Source organism: Mytilus trossulus, chromosome 2, assembly GCF_036588685.1.
Source record: "Mytilus trossulus isolate FHL-02 chromosome 2, PNRI_Mtr1.1.1.hap1, whole genome shotgun sequence".
Classification (NCBI taxonomy): Eukaryota; Metazoa; Mollusca; class Bivalvia; order Mytilida; family Mytilidae; genus Mytilus; species Mytilus trossulus.
In genome coordinates, this window is record NC_086374.1 from 21,704,477 (window position 1) to 21,719,207 (window position 14,731).

At 31.2% G+C, this 14,731-nt stretch overlaps 1 protein-coding gene across 2 annotated transcripts in view; it reads right to left on the reverse strand.

Moving 5' to 3' along the window:
- The window catches only part of LOC134706729 (reversion-inducing cysteine-rich protein with Kazal motifs-like), a 56,119-nt gene that overhangs the window by 21,589 nt on the left and 19,799 nt on the right, over positions 1–14,731 (reverse strand). Inside the window, exons 1-2 of one of the 2 annotated variants that reach the window (XM_063565927.1) lie at positions 4,445–4,492; positions 3,287–3,369 (exon numbers count right to left, since the gene is read on the reverse strand). Coding sequence is in view for 1 of the 2 variants with exons in the window: in XM_063565926.1 (XP_063421996.1) it covers positions 3,287–3,369 (83 nt within the window). In the remaining variant the exon portion in view is untranslated. Of the gene's footprint in view, positions 1–3,286; positions 3,370–4,444; positions 4,493–14,731 lie in introns of those variants that run through there. The other variant, XM_063565926.1, reaches the window with a different exon arrangement.

The window sequence follows — 14,731 nt, forward strand, 5'->3', positions numbered from 1 at the left end:
TTCCAAAACAACAGTAACTTTTCATAATACTGAAATAAATTTCTACTTCAATATGAGTCATTCTATTGTATAAAGTTGGTGCAAGACCCTCCCATACTATTTTTACTAATTACCCAAGGTTCTCTGTTTTATAACACCGAAACCATTAAAATAAATCATTTCTGGTATAATTTTAAGTATCGCTTTTAAACTAGTAAACAGTTTATTAACGGGTTTTCATTATTATCATAAAGTTATGTAATACAAATTAAGATTGGGTTAAAACACAGAAATGATTTTAATTATTTACTAGCTTGGAAATGGAGAATAGTTGTTTTCCTTAATGGATGTTGAACACAATATATATCAAGTATTCATATTCACAATATAGGAAAAATTAATGTTGAATAAACAACACATAAAAATGCCATAGAATGTTTTATGCCCTGAAACATTTAAGTGTACATGTATTTCAGGACCTATAACAAATGAACAATGCAATAGGGCTCTTCACGGTTAGTTCTGCCATATTGGATAGGGGGCAGATTTTTCAGAAAGAGGTGGAAATAGTATGAAAGTGTGGGAATTCCTATGTGTGTTTCCAAGTAACTGCTCTGTTTTAATGATGTTTTCCCGTATGTTTCACACCGTTTTTACCTCCATTATGAAAATCTGTCCCCTATCCAATATGGCCGAACTAACTGTGAAGAGCCCTATTCGTAAATCTTAAACAGATTGAAAATAACAATAACTTCACACAAATTTACCAGTACTACGGAAATACTTAAAAATAACTTTGAAAATCCCTAACATCGTACAGAAAGATTTATTTTAGACATCTTGCAGTTGTGCTACCAAAGTTAACTTGGTCAAATAAGTTTTCTTTGACCAGGTAAACTAGGTCCAAGTAATCTGTTGTCCTCTCTAAGTTTTAAATCAAAAACTTGGACTAAAAGAAAACTGCATTGTGATTCCAGTCCAAGTTTAAGCAAGTTTCAAGAAAAATTGGAGGAGATTCTATTACATTCAAATCATTCATATTTTTTTTCAAAGTTTTCTTTAAAGGTTATTGTGCCACTATAAAAAAAACCATCAAAAACTTAAAAGAAAACTTTGACATATAACCAAGCTAACATTACAAGTCCCTGTTAGCATTACCATGCAGTTCAGAAGTTTAATCTTCTTTGATTTTGATATATAACTTCAAATTAAACCTAAACCTATTTGGCTTCGATTTGAACATGCATTTCACTTGAATACAACCATTACCATGAAAGCAAAAAACAGAGTAACCAGATCCTTAAATATTTACACATGAAATAATTTACTTGTTAAAATAAGTTGTTCTGTAAATGAGAAACAGTGAAAAAGTATAAACTTTTGTCCAACCAGACCACAACAGACCACCCATTCCAGCACTGTTTTATCAAAACATTTAACTGATCCAGATGAGTCTGATCTGCCAAATGCTTTTCCATGATTAATTTGTTTAGAACACATGTCAAAAAATGACATGTTTACTTTCCTGATAGCACTTTTGCCTTGAGAATTAATAAGATTAACAAAAATTTAATATTTGATTCCTCACTTTTTTCTAGAATCCAATGACAGAGTAGGGAGGAATTTCTAAGTCAGACTTTTCGTCATATCATGATATGAATATCATCAGGAGTAAAAAAAAATATTATCTTCTCAAATCTGTCTTGAATAAGTTTTTTTTTTAAATATACTTTTACAGTGGTATATAATTAAAGGGCTATTAAAATTTGGTTTTGACATCTTACTTAATCTGTAAATCATTTATTTTATCAATGAAGAGGATCACCAAAGGCTATTTCCTGAATTATGTATTTCACCGGGAAAAGATCGTCAATGACATACGCCTTTATGAAGATAGAAGGTGTGCCAGTATCAGCACTATTCCAAGCACTATTCAAGTGTCAAGCATTTTCAGGACTGTCATTCTCCAGAATAGTAGCAGAAAATTTAGGTTTTGAAGGTACAAAATCTCAATTTCTTAACAACTGTAAAAGGGTATTAAATCTTGATTTCTCAAATATTTTGTACAGTAAGTCTTTAAACTTAATCACCCATTGCCTCAACATAGGTTGGACCTGATGATTCCTACATTTTGGTTACATGGTGATGAAAGTCACATGACAAATATAAGGAACAACATTTTAGGGATACATGTATGCTAGATCAAAAATGTTCAGTAACAAAAAACAGGAACCATAATGAGGGCGGGCATCTATCATTGGTCAGGAAAAGATAGATAATTTATCACTTCAATCAAGTGGTACTGAATTTGGAAACATGACATAGACATAACTTTTAGGTTAACCCCAACATGTAACACTTATGGCAGTGTCTAATGGTCAACATTCATCTCTGTGGGAAAGGGCTTTACAAATAAAATCATTTGGTTTTAATGAAAATAACTCTTTGAGTTTGACAATTTTCTGGATTGGCCTATATCGGGAATGCTCAAACCAGAAGAACTTGAATACTTGATAAGATGATCACTGGCACCTTTGTTTTTGACTGATTTCTAAAGGTTAGAGGTCCTACAAGGTCAAGTCTCTCTGTCTGTATAGCTACATGCATCACTGTCAAGTCCTACATCAGATTGTTGATATAAGTTTATGAAACATTTTGCTTGGAAAAAAAACACGTTAAGATAGATGAATACAAGGATTCTTAGTTTAGGTGATTAATCATATCAGTCAATACTTATAATGTCTCAACATCTTTGATAAATTACTTGAAAAAATTTATAGTCTTATCAGAGAGCTGCACAGAAATAGTGTTTCACTGTGGCTCTTTGTTACATGCCTGGGTTTGCACTGTTCATGCTTACATTTTATATTGTATATTGGCCAATGCTCGATTGAAAAATTGTGTCCACTTTTGGTATTACCTAGGCATCATATTTATTTATTAGATATTCAACTGACTGGTCAGAAACTAGAAACCTGTGATTGGTTGATTGTTTGTTCATTTCTTTGGTTAATTGCATATTCTTTGCTGAATGTCCAATGACAAGTATTTCAGGACAAACAAATCTGTGTCAAGGTGATAATAATTTAATGCTACTTGTATTCATATTTAAGATACTACAGTTAGATATAATTAAACATTACATTTTGTAACTGTTTGAAGTTGCAATGCATTTTTAAGTTTTTCTCTCAGATAAAAATGCTGATTTCTATCTCACAATAAAATAAAGAAAGGGCTACTTGGGTAGTCATCAAAATCCCATTTTCAGAGAGTTTTCTGAAGAGGAAGAAATGTCAGTATTATTTACCTGTTGGCATGCTTCTTTACATTGTCTTTTGACAGCAAGATCACAACAAGCTCTGCCATTCCACTGGGAAATACTATGGGCAACTGCAAAGATAAATCAGAACTAGGTTTAAATATGATATGTAAATTAAATAAACTAAAGTACAACAATGACTTTAAAAAATTTGCTTGTAGATACTGTAAATTAAGAAATTTGTGTGATGTTTTGAAAACTCAGAAGTTCGCATTTTAATGGTGAGTTGAATTATTTGAATGCAGCATTTCTTTCTTGAAATTATAATAATCAGACTAAACAAAAATGTTTGTTCATTTTGTTTAAAAATTGCAATAATAAATACAAGGAGACATTTCCCAATTTACAGTACACCTAAACCTTTCTTCCATCTTAATGCTTTGGAATGGTCTACTTGGTGTCTGTTATATATAGGGGTTAAAACATTGACAACAGAAGACTGCAGTCTTAAATCATGTAGCTATCATGGCTAATGAGACAGATAACTTTCTTATTTTGTCACGAAAAAATGTTGTTTTATAAAAGTTGACTGCCTGCTACTGTCAATGATTTAACCGACGTCTGTCTCATAACAATTACACAACAATAAGACAACTGATACCCAGTGTTTTAAACTGATACCTCCATTGTCGCATATCATAAGTTTAAATCTGGTGTATCTTATCATTTCTACCATTTAAAACAAAGGTCGTGTCGGGTGGCCTTACAAAAATATCCATTTCTCCTCCTTCTATATGTTAATTTCGTCAACAGATCATTAAACTTAATATTTATGACATGTCGGATCCATTTAAAAAATGTTAAGAGTTGTAATTTTTAACAACAATAGTTAAATGATCAACTGCTCATCAAAACCTTAATAGGAAATGCCTTGCTATCTCATCTTCAAACAGATAAACAAACCGTTTGTACAGATGATATCTTAAGAAAATGCATTTTATTTCAATTGTTTCAAGATAAATGGAACATAACTAGTAGTTAAACAAGCTTATTTCTTGAGAGAAACTGAACCATGATTAAAATCAGCCATAATGACACTGACATACTTGGGGTGGCCTTTAAAACTTAAGTTCTCCAGTAAGCTAGACTTTTTACACAAGCTATGTAACTGTATGACTACCATGTGAATGATATCATCTGACCTACCTGACCTTGTGATTCAATATATGGGGTGGAAGTTATATGCCATAATCTCAATAGATACAGTCAAGTATCAACAACATTTCATCAATTTTTATTATACTTCAAACAGTTCCTAGAAGCTCTATTGTTTACCAAACCCAAGAAAAAGGGTCCTGTTCATTGCATATATCTTATCACAAACCATCTTAATTTAAGTCTTTTAACAACTCACAAGGGTTATTACTACCAAAAACACATCATTCCTACTTGGCATTTACGCCAAACCTTTCACATTCAATAAAAATATACATTTGCATTTCATAAAATGCACTTAAAAAATTTGATTTTTAACTCTTTTAAATGATACATGAAAATTGATTTTGAAAGCATGTCAATAGCTCTTACAGAGCTTTAAAATCCTTTGAACAAATAAAAATTAAATTGCATTTTTTCGTCAATTTGAAATTTGTATGCTGTCAGCTAACTTGTTTTTGTTTGTGTATTCCTTAGATATGTTGAGATAGCCGTACAATAAACTTTTTATTCCCGCTGCCAATCAAATATTAGACATAATCTATATTTAGCTGGAGGACAAGATTTTACGATAACGGTTTAAAAAGAGTAAGTCATTGAAATTCTCACAAAGAATATTGTATTAGCGCTGTAGAGTTTTGATGCTTATCCAAGCCACATTGAAGCAAAAGTGAATTGCTGTTATTACCCATTTGTTGTAGCAGAATAATAGAGACTGTTCGCTACTCCTCCCCAAATCGTTTATCAGCTTAAAACACCTAATCATTTTAAACCACACTGTTGAATTTACTTCACTGCATCCATGCATGAAATTGTCAAAACGTAATTACATTGAACAATGTACCAACCATATTTATCAAAAATCTAAATTTACAAAATAAAAAGTTAGACAATAAAACGTGTCAATCAAAAATTTAAATGGAATGTCAAAGCAAAAAAAAAAATTTAAATTTAATAGTGGCAGTAAGCAAACAAATTATTTAACAGTAAATTTTTAACTTTTTCGAGGCTCATTGATTTTATATTCTTTAGACTCAAATCTTTAGGCGTAAATTAAACTGGGATGTCAGTACCTCAATAATGATTTTATAGAGTTTTTATTATGTGTTAAATGTAAATTCTTTAATACTTGGATTAATACAAAATAGTTTTTACTGAAGTGATAATGATTTACGTCTAATGTACCAATCAATACATGCATTCAGAAGAAAATTAGTAAAATATTTGTTAAAGTCAACTACATAGAAAAAGTTTCTAAAAGGAAAGAGTTAACCAATAAATTTGTTAGGTTATCAAAATGGTATCAGACTGCAAATTTCTGTTTAAAATCTAAATAAGTTAAAAATATAAATACTAACAGGGGTCATGTGATCAGATATACTAAAAGAAAGGAAACACACACAACATGAGTTCATTGGAGAAATCCATGATATTATATTGTATCATTGCTAATAAGATACTTTTAAGCGTTGTCTTTTTTCTGTTTTGCCAAAAATTGGTTTCGGTATCGGTAATTTTGACTCTGCTCAACATTCTAGAAGCATTATCTTAGTCTTTAACACCATATTCTCAAACCCTTTCCTTGATTTTTAAAGTATTGGTGTTTTAAAAGATGTCATCAATAGGATGGTTAACATATCTAAATAGACAATCTGGTTTGAAGGTGATAAAAAACTTCAGGTAAACATGATGGCAGACAACATAGTATCCATAGTTTGTTTCATGGTAAACCTGGTGGCACTAGTCATCATGTTAAATGTTAAACTACAAAATTTCTTTACGGTTGTTAGCAGACTTTGAAAAAAAACATAAAATCACATATCCACCAAAAAGGCAAGTTTTTGGCAATCCATGAAAATTGGTACCCACGAAAAAAATAAATGAATCCACAGTACACATAAGCATGATAATGTATAGAATGTGCAAAGATTAAACTTAAAAGTCTTGCTGCTGGATCATGTCAGTCATGTTGATTTTTCAAAAATTTTGTTCTTATAAATTTGGCTGTTACTTTTCTCATTTGAATTGTTACACATTTTTCATGTCATGGCCTTAAAGGTTGCACTTTGTAAATACAGCTGTTTCTCAAAACACGCCTCTTTTGGGGAGATCTTGAATATTCCTAGAAAATTAATTTTGTTTACATACTGGTTCCCAGTTATGCTCTCTATGTTCCATATCACAGAGACAGAACTTAGGAATGTTACCAGTAAATAAACACGTGCATATTGTTTACATTTAAATCTGTGGTAACCTTTCATTCGAGGTAGGGGTAGTTAAGAAAACTAGTGTTAGTTTAAACTCTGAGAAGTTCAGGGCATATAAACTTTGAAAATATGCGGCACACTGCACAGCCTTATATTTTGACCTTTGAAACAAATTGTGATGCATATGAACTTTCAATTCTAGGATAAGATTTGTTTCAAAACTTCATAGTAAAAGTGGTACAGTTTTAGCCACAAAAGGAGTTCCTATGGGAAATTACATTGTCAGTATTTACAGAAATGCAACCTATATAGCTGATAATATTATTTTTCTTTATATTTAGGTTATCTGTACTCTGGTTGATTTAATGTCCTGCTCATTGACAAGTATACCCCATCTCTTCATTTTAATATTTGGTTCAATAGATGTCCAGCCAAAGACAAGTGAGCTACATTAACTATAAAATCTTAATTTAGTCTTCAGTATCAGAGACATATATATGTCTGTTGTAGTATAGACCCCTAACTTCACAAATATTGTTAAACCACATGATGTGAATTCCAAATAGTTTAGATTTAATTTTTCATGCAATATTTCAATTATTTTAACATAAATCTTTCCCAATTCACAAGTTTTAACAATACTATAACTTCTAAGTTTATATGACACAAATTCACCTTTAACCCAAAAGACAATCAACTTTCTCTGATGTAGAATGGCCCTCAAGGAAAATGGAAAGTTTATACAATAAAAACAATTTTTCTTCTTTAATCTGTTTAGCGTGAGTGTTTAATCAAATACATTATCCTAATTTATGTGACAAAAATGATTTCTGACTAGAAAACACTTCAGGATGTTTCGATTTTGGTGAGTTATTTCCCCTTGGTGACCTCAATAGTTAAACAAAATCCACCTTTGTTGTTACTGACAGGTGTCATGAAGGAAAATACAATATTAGTTTTTGATGGTCCTCCACTGAGCCATGAAAATTTGACAAAAATTTCAATACCATAGTTGTAAATGTTTATAAATTATTCTATTATTTCCCTTGCAATGCAGGTAAATTGTAAAGGCTGAATACAGTATAAGCTTGTGTATAAGCTTATAAAGGTGGTCTCCACTCCCCCTAAACAAATTTTACAAAACTGTTGTGAAAATCCTAAATTTATTGCATGGTTTTCATTGTTAAATAAAAGATTTTCAGATTAAAGTGTTTAATATTCTCTGGTAGAGCTGACAATAAATAGGATGTTAAGCCTCTCTCCCTTTACTTGTATTACTGGTCGATAGCTGAGGTCGATAGTGCTTAATTCTCAGTTTTTATATTTTAGGAGAAAATTACTTTAATTTCTTCATCTGCATGTTAAAGAATTGCTGTCATACTAACATATGATAATTGAAATATATTTCTCCTAAATGATTGTTTTCTTCTGGTGATATGACAAAGATGTATTAGTAGACTCAGGGCAGAGCTTTATACAATACCACCCATACACCACAGGAACGGTAGTAACTGATATACTTTGACTGTCAACTTGGTAACTCCCCGACTGTTTTGCCACATTTTCTACACTACTTCATACTACTGTCAATTAATATATCTGAGACAATATGTTTTGGACTAAATGTATCATGATATATATATTTTTATCAATACTAAAATTTAGTTTAAAAAAGAATTAGAAGAGGGTTTTTTAAAAGCTAAATGTCCAAAAAATTTCCAATGGAGAAACATTACTTTTAAAGTTAAATTTTCAATTTCCTAAGATTAAATGGTACTAAGCATCAATAGCATCATTAAAATGTTCAAAGTCTTACATCTGCAAGAGTCAAGACAACTTTTGGTTCATTTTTCCTTTTTGGAGTAGTAATCACTGTGGACAACATTGAAAGCACTGTATCCAGTTGCGGATTCAGAAATTTTCATAAGTGGAGGCCCGATTTTGTCATGCTTCAATAAATTCCCTATATAATTAAGCAACCAGGGGGGCCCCCTCCCTAAATTCGCCTCTGGTATCTTTGACATATACCGTTTTTTTTACATTTGTCCAGAATAAGTGAAGATTTTTTAGTCTTGGATATACTTAGACAAGGTTATTTCTTAAAGTAAGCAAATTTTGTGCAAAAATTGAAACTAGTAAAGTATCAATCTTGGTTTAACATAACTTGAATAATATAGGTAAATCTGAGGTACCACATTCTGAATTTCAGAAGTATCAAATTTGACAAAAAATTTAAGCAGCAACTTCATATTCATAGTGTTATTATTTACCTACAGCAAGTTAACTGAAAAAAAGGTATTAAAATTTACAAGAAACATTTTGTACCAAAGCTTATGAAGAACACCTGGAAAAGTAATTCTGGAAAACACTATTAAATCATGTCAACCATCAACTTTAAATTGTTTTTGGAGTATTTGTAAATTTATTTCACTAGTACAACATATCATAACAATATTAGTAGACTTCATTACATCTATTATCCTTAAGGTGAATTTGGGTACTTGAAGTCTGTGAAGAAATCCCAACTTATAGCTAGGTGGAATGTATATCTATAATATCAATAAAGGTAGCACATGTAAAGTACATGTATTATTTAATAATAAGTTAGTTGAATACAAATACCAGCGGAGGCAGATTTAGGGGGTGCAGGGGGTCCATGCCCCCCCCCCTTTTAGAGAAAAAAATTTGATTGATTATATAGGGAATCACTGAAGAGTGACGGTAAAGGGCCCCCTCTTGAGCAGCAAATGGGCCCCAACTTATGAAAATTTCTAGATCCGCCACTGACCAGTATAAATATACAAAACATTTAATAACTTTTTTCAAATCCAAATATTTAATATCTTGTGCTATTACTGATATTTTCTATGTTTTTCATAAATAAAATTGTTCTAGAGGTTTGTATCTAGGAATTGCATGGAGCATTTGTATATGATTTTGTCTATTATTATAACTTAAAAGCAAATTTGTGCAAATCCCAACACATGGGGCTTACTAAGTTTCCTAAGAGCAATTGCCTATTTTGAACAAAACACTTCATTCAAGGTTATGACATGTCAGAAGCTTGATATCTTCGCCCATATATCAAAATATCTATGTCTCTTTTGTATTAGGGTAGGACTGTTTTAAGAAAAAAGCCAAGTACTTGCCCTTCTATCATATGTACCTACTAAATCAATCACCTGCAGACAATATAGATTCAATCCCTTTCAATACCTCTGTAGCAAAGGATATTAAGTAGTGGGAGGGATACCATTGATAGAACATTCATTGAACATGTTGATAGCTACATCTTCAAGACTTCAAGGTTCAAAGAGATCAGCTATAGGCTCAGTATGTCTCTTTATACTGTTTATTGATGTCATAAACATATAATCTTATCTTGTTAATTAATTATAGCTAATTAGACCATGTTTTACTCAGGAAAACACAAGGCCAGATGTGGAGTAGATCTGACGAAAATAAAAAGGTATGCACAGGGAAGGAAAAGAAAACAATTAATTGTAAGCATGCAAATTCCATTAACCTGCTTGCAGTTTGTGTTTTTACATCCACTTTTCTGAAAGTGACTGTCTTTCATTGTTAAACCAACTCCTCAGGCCAGGGGTATCTGACTGTAAGGAATACCTAAAGTTCTTATAGGAAAGTCCAAACTTCTCATACTTGATAGATATATATGACTATAAACTTTCAGACCATACCATTATTACTTTACTTTAAAAGGTAAAGATGCAGGCACTCTCAAGTTTTAAAACCCGTGCCCTAGATGCCATTCTGAGTACTTGAGTATTTCCATCAATCAAAACAAAATTAGCAAAATAGTGAGGAAATAGTGTGTCTAAAGCACTTCTCTAGATTTATACCATCTTGACAAGAATGCTCAAACCAGAAAAAGTTAAAAGTATGGTTCATAAATTTCCTTAATATTAAACAATCCTTGTGTACTGTGGCTAACTCTTTGTACCATATAACCTTTTCAGAGATTAAATAGAAAACACTCTCATTTAAACCCTCTATGAAATATTTTTTTATTAATTTCAACCATATGGTTAATTTCAACAGTAAATATACAAGTTTTAGAGTTATTTATCTTTCCTGCCAATTAAATAATCTATTTTCTAATATTTTTAGCCTGTTTATCTTATTAAATCTACCAGCTTTTTCAATAGATTGGTGTTGCTAAAACACAACTTCAATATTTGTTGCAGTAATGAGAAAAATGTGATCCCCTGCTTAAATATTGAATCATTTCTGTCAGGACATTTAATTTAAAGAACAATAGTGTCACAATGGACATGTTCATACAAAACCTAGGAAAATTGTTAAAATTGAAAAAGTGTCATGTAAAAAAACAGCTCAGTGTCAAATTGTAAATATTTATTACAATAAATTGCATTCAGTTCAGTCATAGTAAAAAATATGCTGCACTAAGAAAATATGCTATATAAAATCTTTTTTTGTTATGTATAAATAGTTCTGATTCCAGGAATTTAATTAAACTTAAACTTGAGAAATGACTTTACAAACTTTAAAAAAAAAAAAAAATTTAGTATAACAATAAGGTTAACGTGAAATAAAAAAAAACAACACTTTTTAATGATTTTTAAAGAAAAATAACTGGAGAGTATGCCTATGGGCCACGATACCCTCGCTTGTGAATATACACAAGTCAATTTCCACATACAGATGCAGGATTTTGTGATTATAAACATTGTTTCATAACTGGGTTGAGGCAAACTTGAAAGTTAGATTATGAAAATGACAGGTTCAGTCACTTTTAAATTTATAAAGGGGCATAACTCAAGAATGGTAAAAGTAACATTTTAACAAATATTTAATTATGAAAAAAAAAGTAACTTTTGAGGTGTGTAGGTAATAAGCATTGTGTATAAGGTTTCAAGAGACAAACTAAGTGAGAGAATGGAAACAAAAAATTCAGCAATGTTTATGTTTATAAAGGGGCATAACTCATGGACTGTTAAAATGACACAACCAAATTTCGAACTTGATCTGTGCTTTACATGGTAATTAAGCAATGTGTATAAGTTTTAAAACATTTTAAAGGGCAAACTAAAGTTAGAGAACAGAAACAAATTTAGGAACGTACAGACAGGACAACCAGAGGGACAGGACTGTGAGACAAGGGTAACACTTTAATGCCACCTCCACCATGACATGGGCACTTGTTATTTCATTTATGTGACCTTAGGATAAACCACAGCTAGGTACCTCAAATTGTATTTTAAGGACATCTTGATGTAAATGTGTACAAGTCACTCATAAATAGAAACTGCAAAAACTCTGATTGAAGTAAAGTTGGGTCAACAGTGAAAAGTACATGTATACAAAGTTCATATTCTGAACACCAAGAATGTCAGATATCATTTCCAAGTTCACTACTATTATGTTTGTAGTTATTATCTGACTTGGGGTATTTGAAAGTCATGCAAAGTTCAAGAAGAAACACCTGCCTTTGGTACCAATTAGAGCATCTGAAATCTGACATTTGACATTTTCAAAATGTCACCTGTTGCTCTTATGACCAACACCACAGGGTGAGGGCTGGTGTCAACAAACTTTCTCAAATCATGAAACCCACAAAAAAATATCAAATTTTTGTCACGAGAACATGATGAAAATATTTTTCAAACATTTTGCAAAAGAACCTCTCAACTTCCTACTTGAATTGGTTGGAGTCAATTTGCCAGCACATCACTTAAATTCTTATCAAAATATTGAGGAAAACCACAAATGTCCCTGTAAAGAATTTTTAAGTAGTTGAGACTTTCTTTAACTGACCACTTCCATTCAAACATAATTTGTTAGTTAACAACACACAAACACCTTGACCTCTCAGATTATAAACTACAATTAACTCTTTAAATCTCAGATGAAAACTTTCAATAAAAAAGATTGTATAAATGAACAAAAGATCTTTGAAAAAAGATTCTCCCTCTAATCACATGAAAAAATAAACCAGTTAAACATCAAAAGTTGCAAAACAAATGTGAATCTAAACTGTATTGACAAACTGAATAAATACAATTGACAGCTAAATTAAAGTAGCTTAATAAAGCTGACCAGGTAAACAATGTTGACACTAGTGGACACACTATTTGCTTTTCACTGCCATCTTTTCAAAGTTACAATAATCGTCCATTTAAAACAGCTATCTGCTACTGTATTAAACATTTGTTTGGTACAATGCCTCTTCCTTGGGCTGTTTGTTCAAGCCCATTGACAAACTTTCACTTCTCATTTGCTGAAAAGTCAACATACTTCTTGAGCTTTTAGAGAATTAAATTGAACACAATTAGGCCTTTCACGATTGGTTTGTCACAGAGACTGACAAAAATATGTATTATAAAAGGCGTCACTTGTCAGTTTCAAGTAGATAATTGTTGAATTATTCACATTGCTAATTAGGCCTCCTTGAAATTTTTTGCAGAAACATAATTTGACTAAGAGTTACTTAAAACATGTACAAGCCATTCTCATTGTATGGAATTATACTTTTATGTTTTCAAATTATATATGATATTTTAAAGTACAATTAAAGACCCAAAATAATAATGCAAATACACGAAAACTTTCAATAATTTCTTCGTCTCAATTATTACTGTAGTGTAGAGATTTCGAGAGACAACATTTCTATAACCAAAGTCTCTTGTTTTTTGTGCATTTTAGTCTTTTGTTCCGTCTTGCACAAACATTAAATTGTTAATTTCTAAGTTACTAGTGCTGTTGAAGATGTTGCAAAAAGTATTAAAAGCATAATTCTTCCCTCTCTGTGGGAAGTATACATCATGTCTTCAACTAAGACACATACTTAGTGCTGGAAAATTGATGGCAATATTTCTATAATTCATGTCATAAGAGGCTATATTGAGAGTCATAACTCCTGACTAAATGCCATGCAATGTCAAGATACAGGAAAATGAGTGTAAATAATTGATGCTGTTGCCTTATCACTTAATAATAAACCTCACTCATTCACAGAGTTACTGCAAAACATAATTCTTTAATATTTCTACTATGTCATGTACATGTATGTAAGTATAATTTACTATAAGACTGGCCAAAAATTTTGTTTCATAAGGTCTTGAAAGAAATACAAGAAAACCACATTTAGCATGGAAGTAATAAAAGTAGGAACCTGTGAAACACTGAACTGAAAAGACTTGATGCATTTATAGGTTCACCATCCTCTGTGGTGCATTCTTACAAGTCTGAGATTCCTATCCAGGAGAAAGAGCTATGACCGTTGAAAATGACAAAACTAGTGATGTCAGATTGATGATGATGGACGTAATCCACTTTTCTTGGCAAAAATAAAAGAGAGGCATAAGATACAAGAAGAACATTCAAACTGACAATGGCATGGCAAAAAAACGAAAAAAAGAAAAACAACAGTACACAAAGCACAACATAAAAAAGTAAAGACAAACCAACCCAATCCACACCAAAAACTGAAGGGGTCGTATCTTCAATGTGCTTCTGAAGGGTATGCATAAGCAGGTCATATTCTCAGAGTTTGAATTCCATATATCCATAATTTTCAAACTAGCAATATCATAGTACATACACATTTCAGAAGACAATAATGTTGCTTTTAATTCATTATAATGAGATTATAATTTATAATGTGAAATAATTACTGAAATGAATCAGAAATATGATAATAAAGGTAATATGATCTGATAGCTTTAGAATGTTGCCAAAAACTCATGGGCAAGTTGATTAGGAACTCTAGAAATAGTCCAACAGGCTTATATTACAGACAGCTCAATATTAACAAAACATATCAAAAGTGTGCAATATTATAGGGTAATTGCATGAATATTGGGAAATATTGTCCCGAGTAGAATTCTATATTGCACGAGCTTGCGAGTGCAATATTTGTTCTACAAGGGACAATATTCCCCAATATTCATGCAATAACCCTTTTATTGTATAGCAATATAATATTTGAATGTAAAAATTGTTTTAAATTAAGATTTTTTCGTTGATGACGTCATGATTTTGAAGATTTATTGCACTAGTGCAATATTAGAATTCATTGCATGCTAAC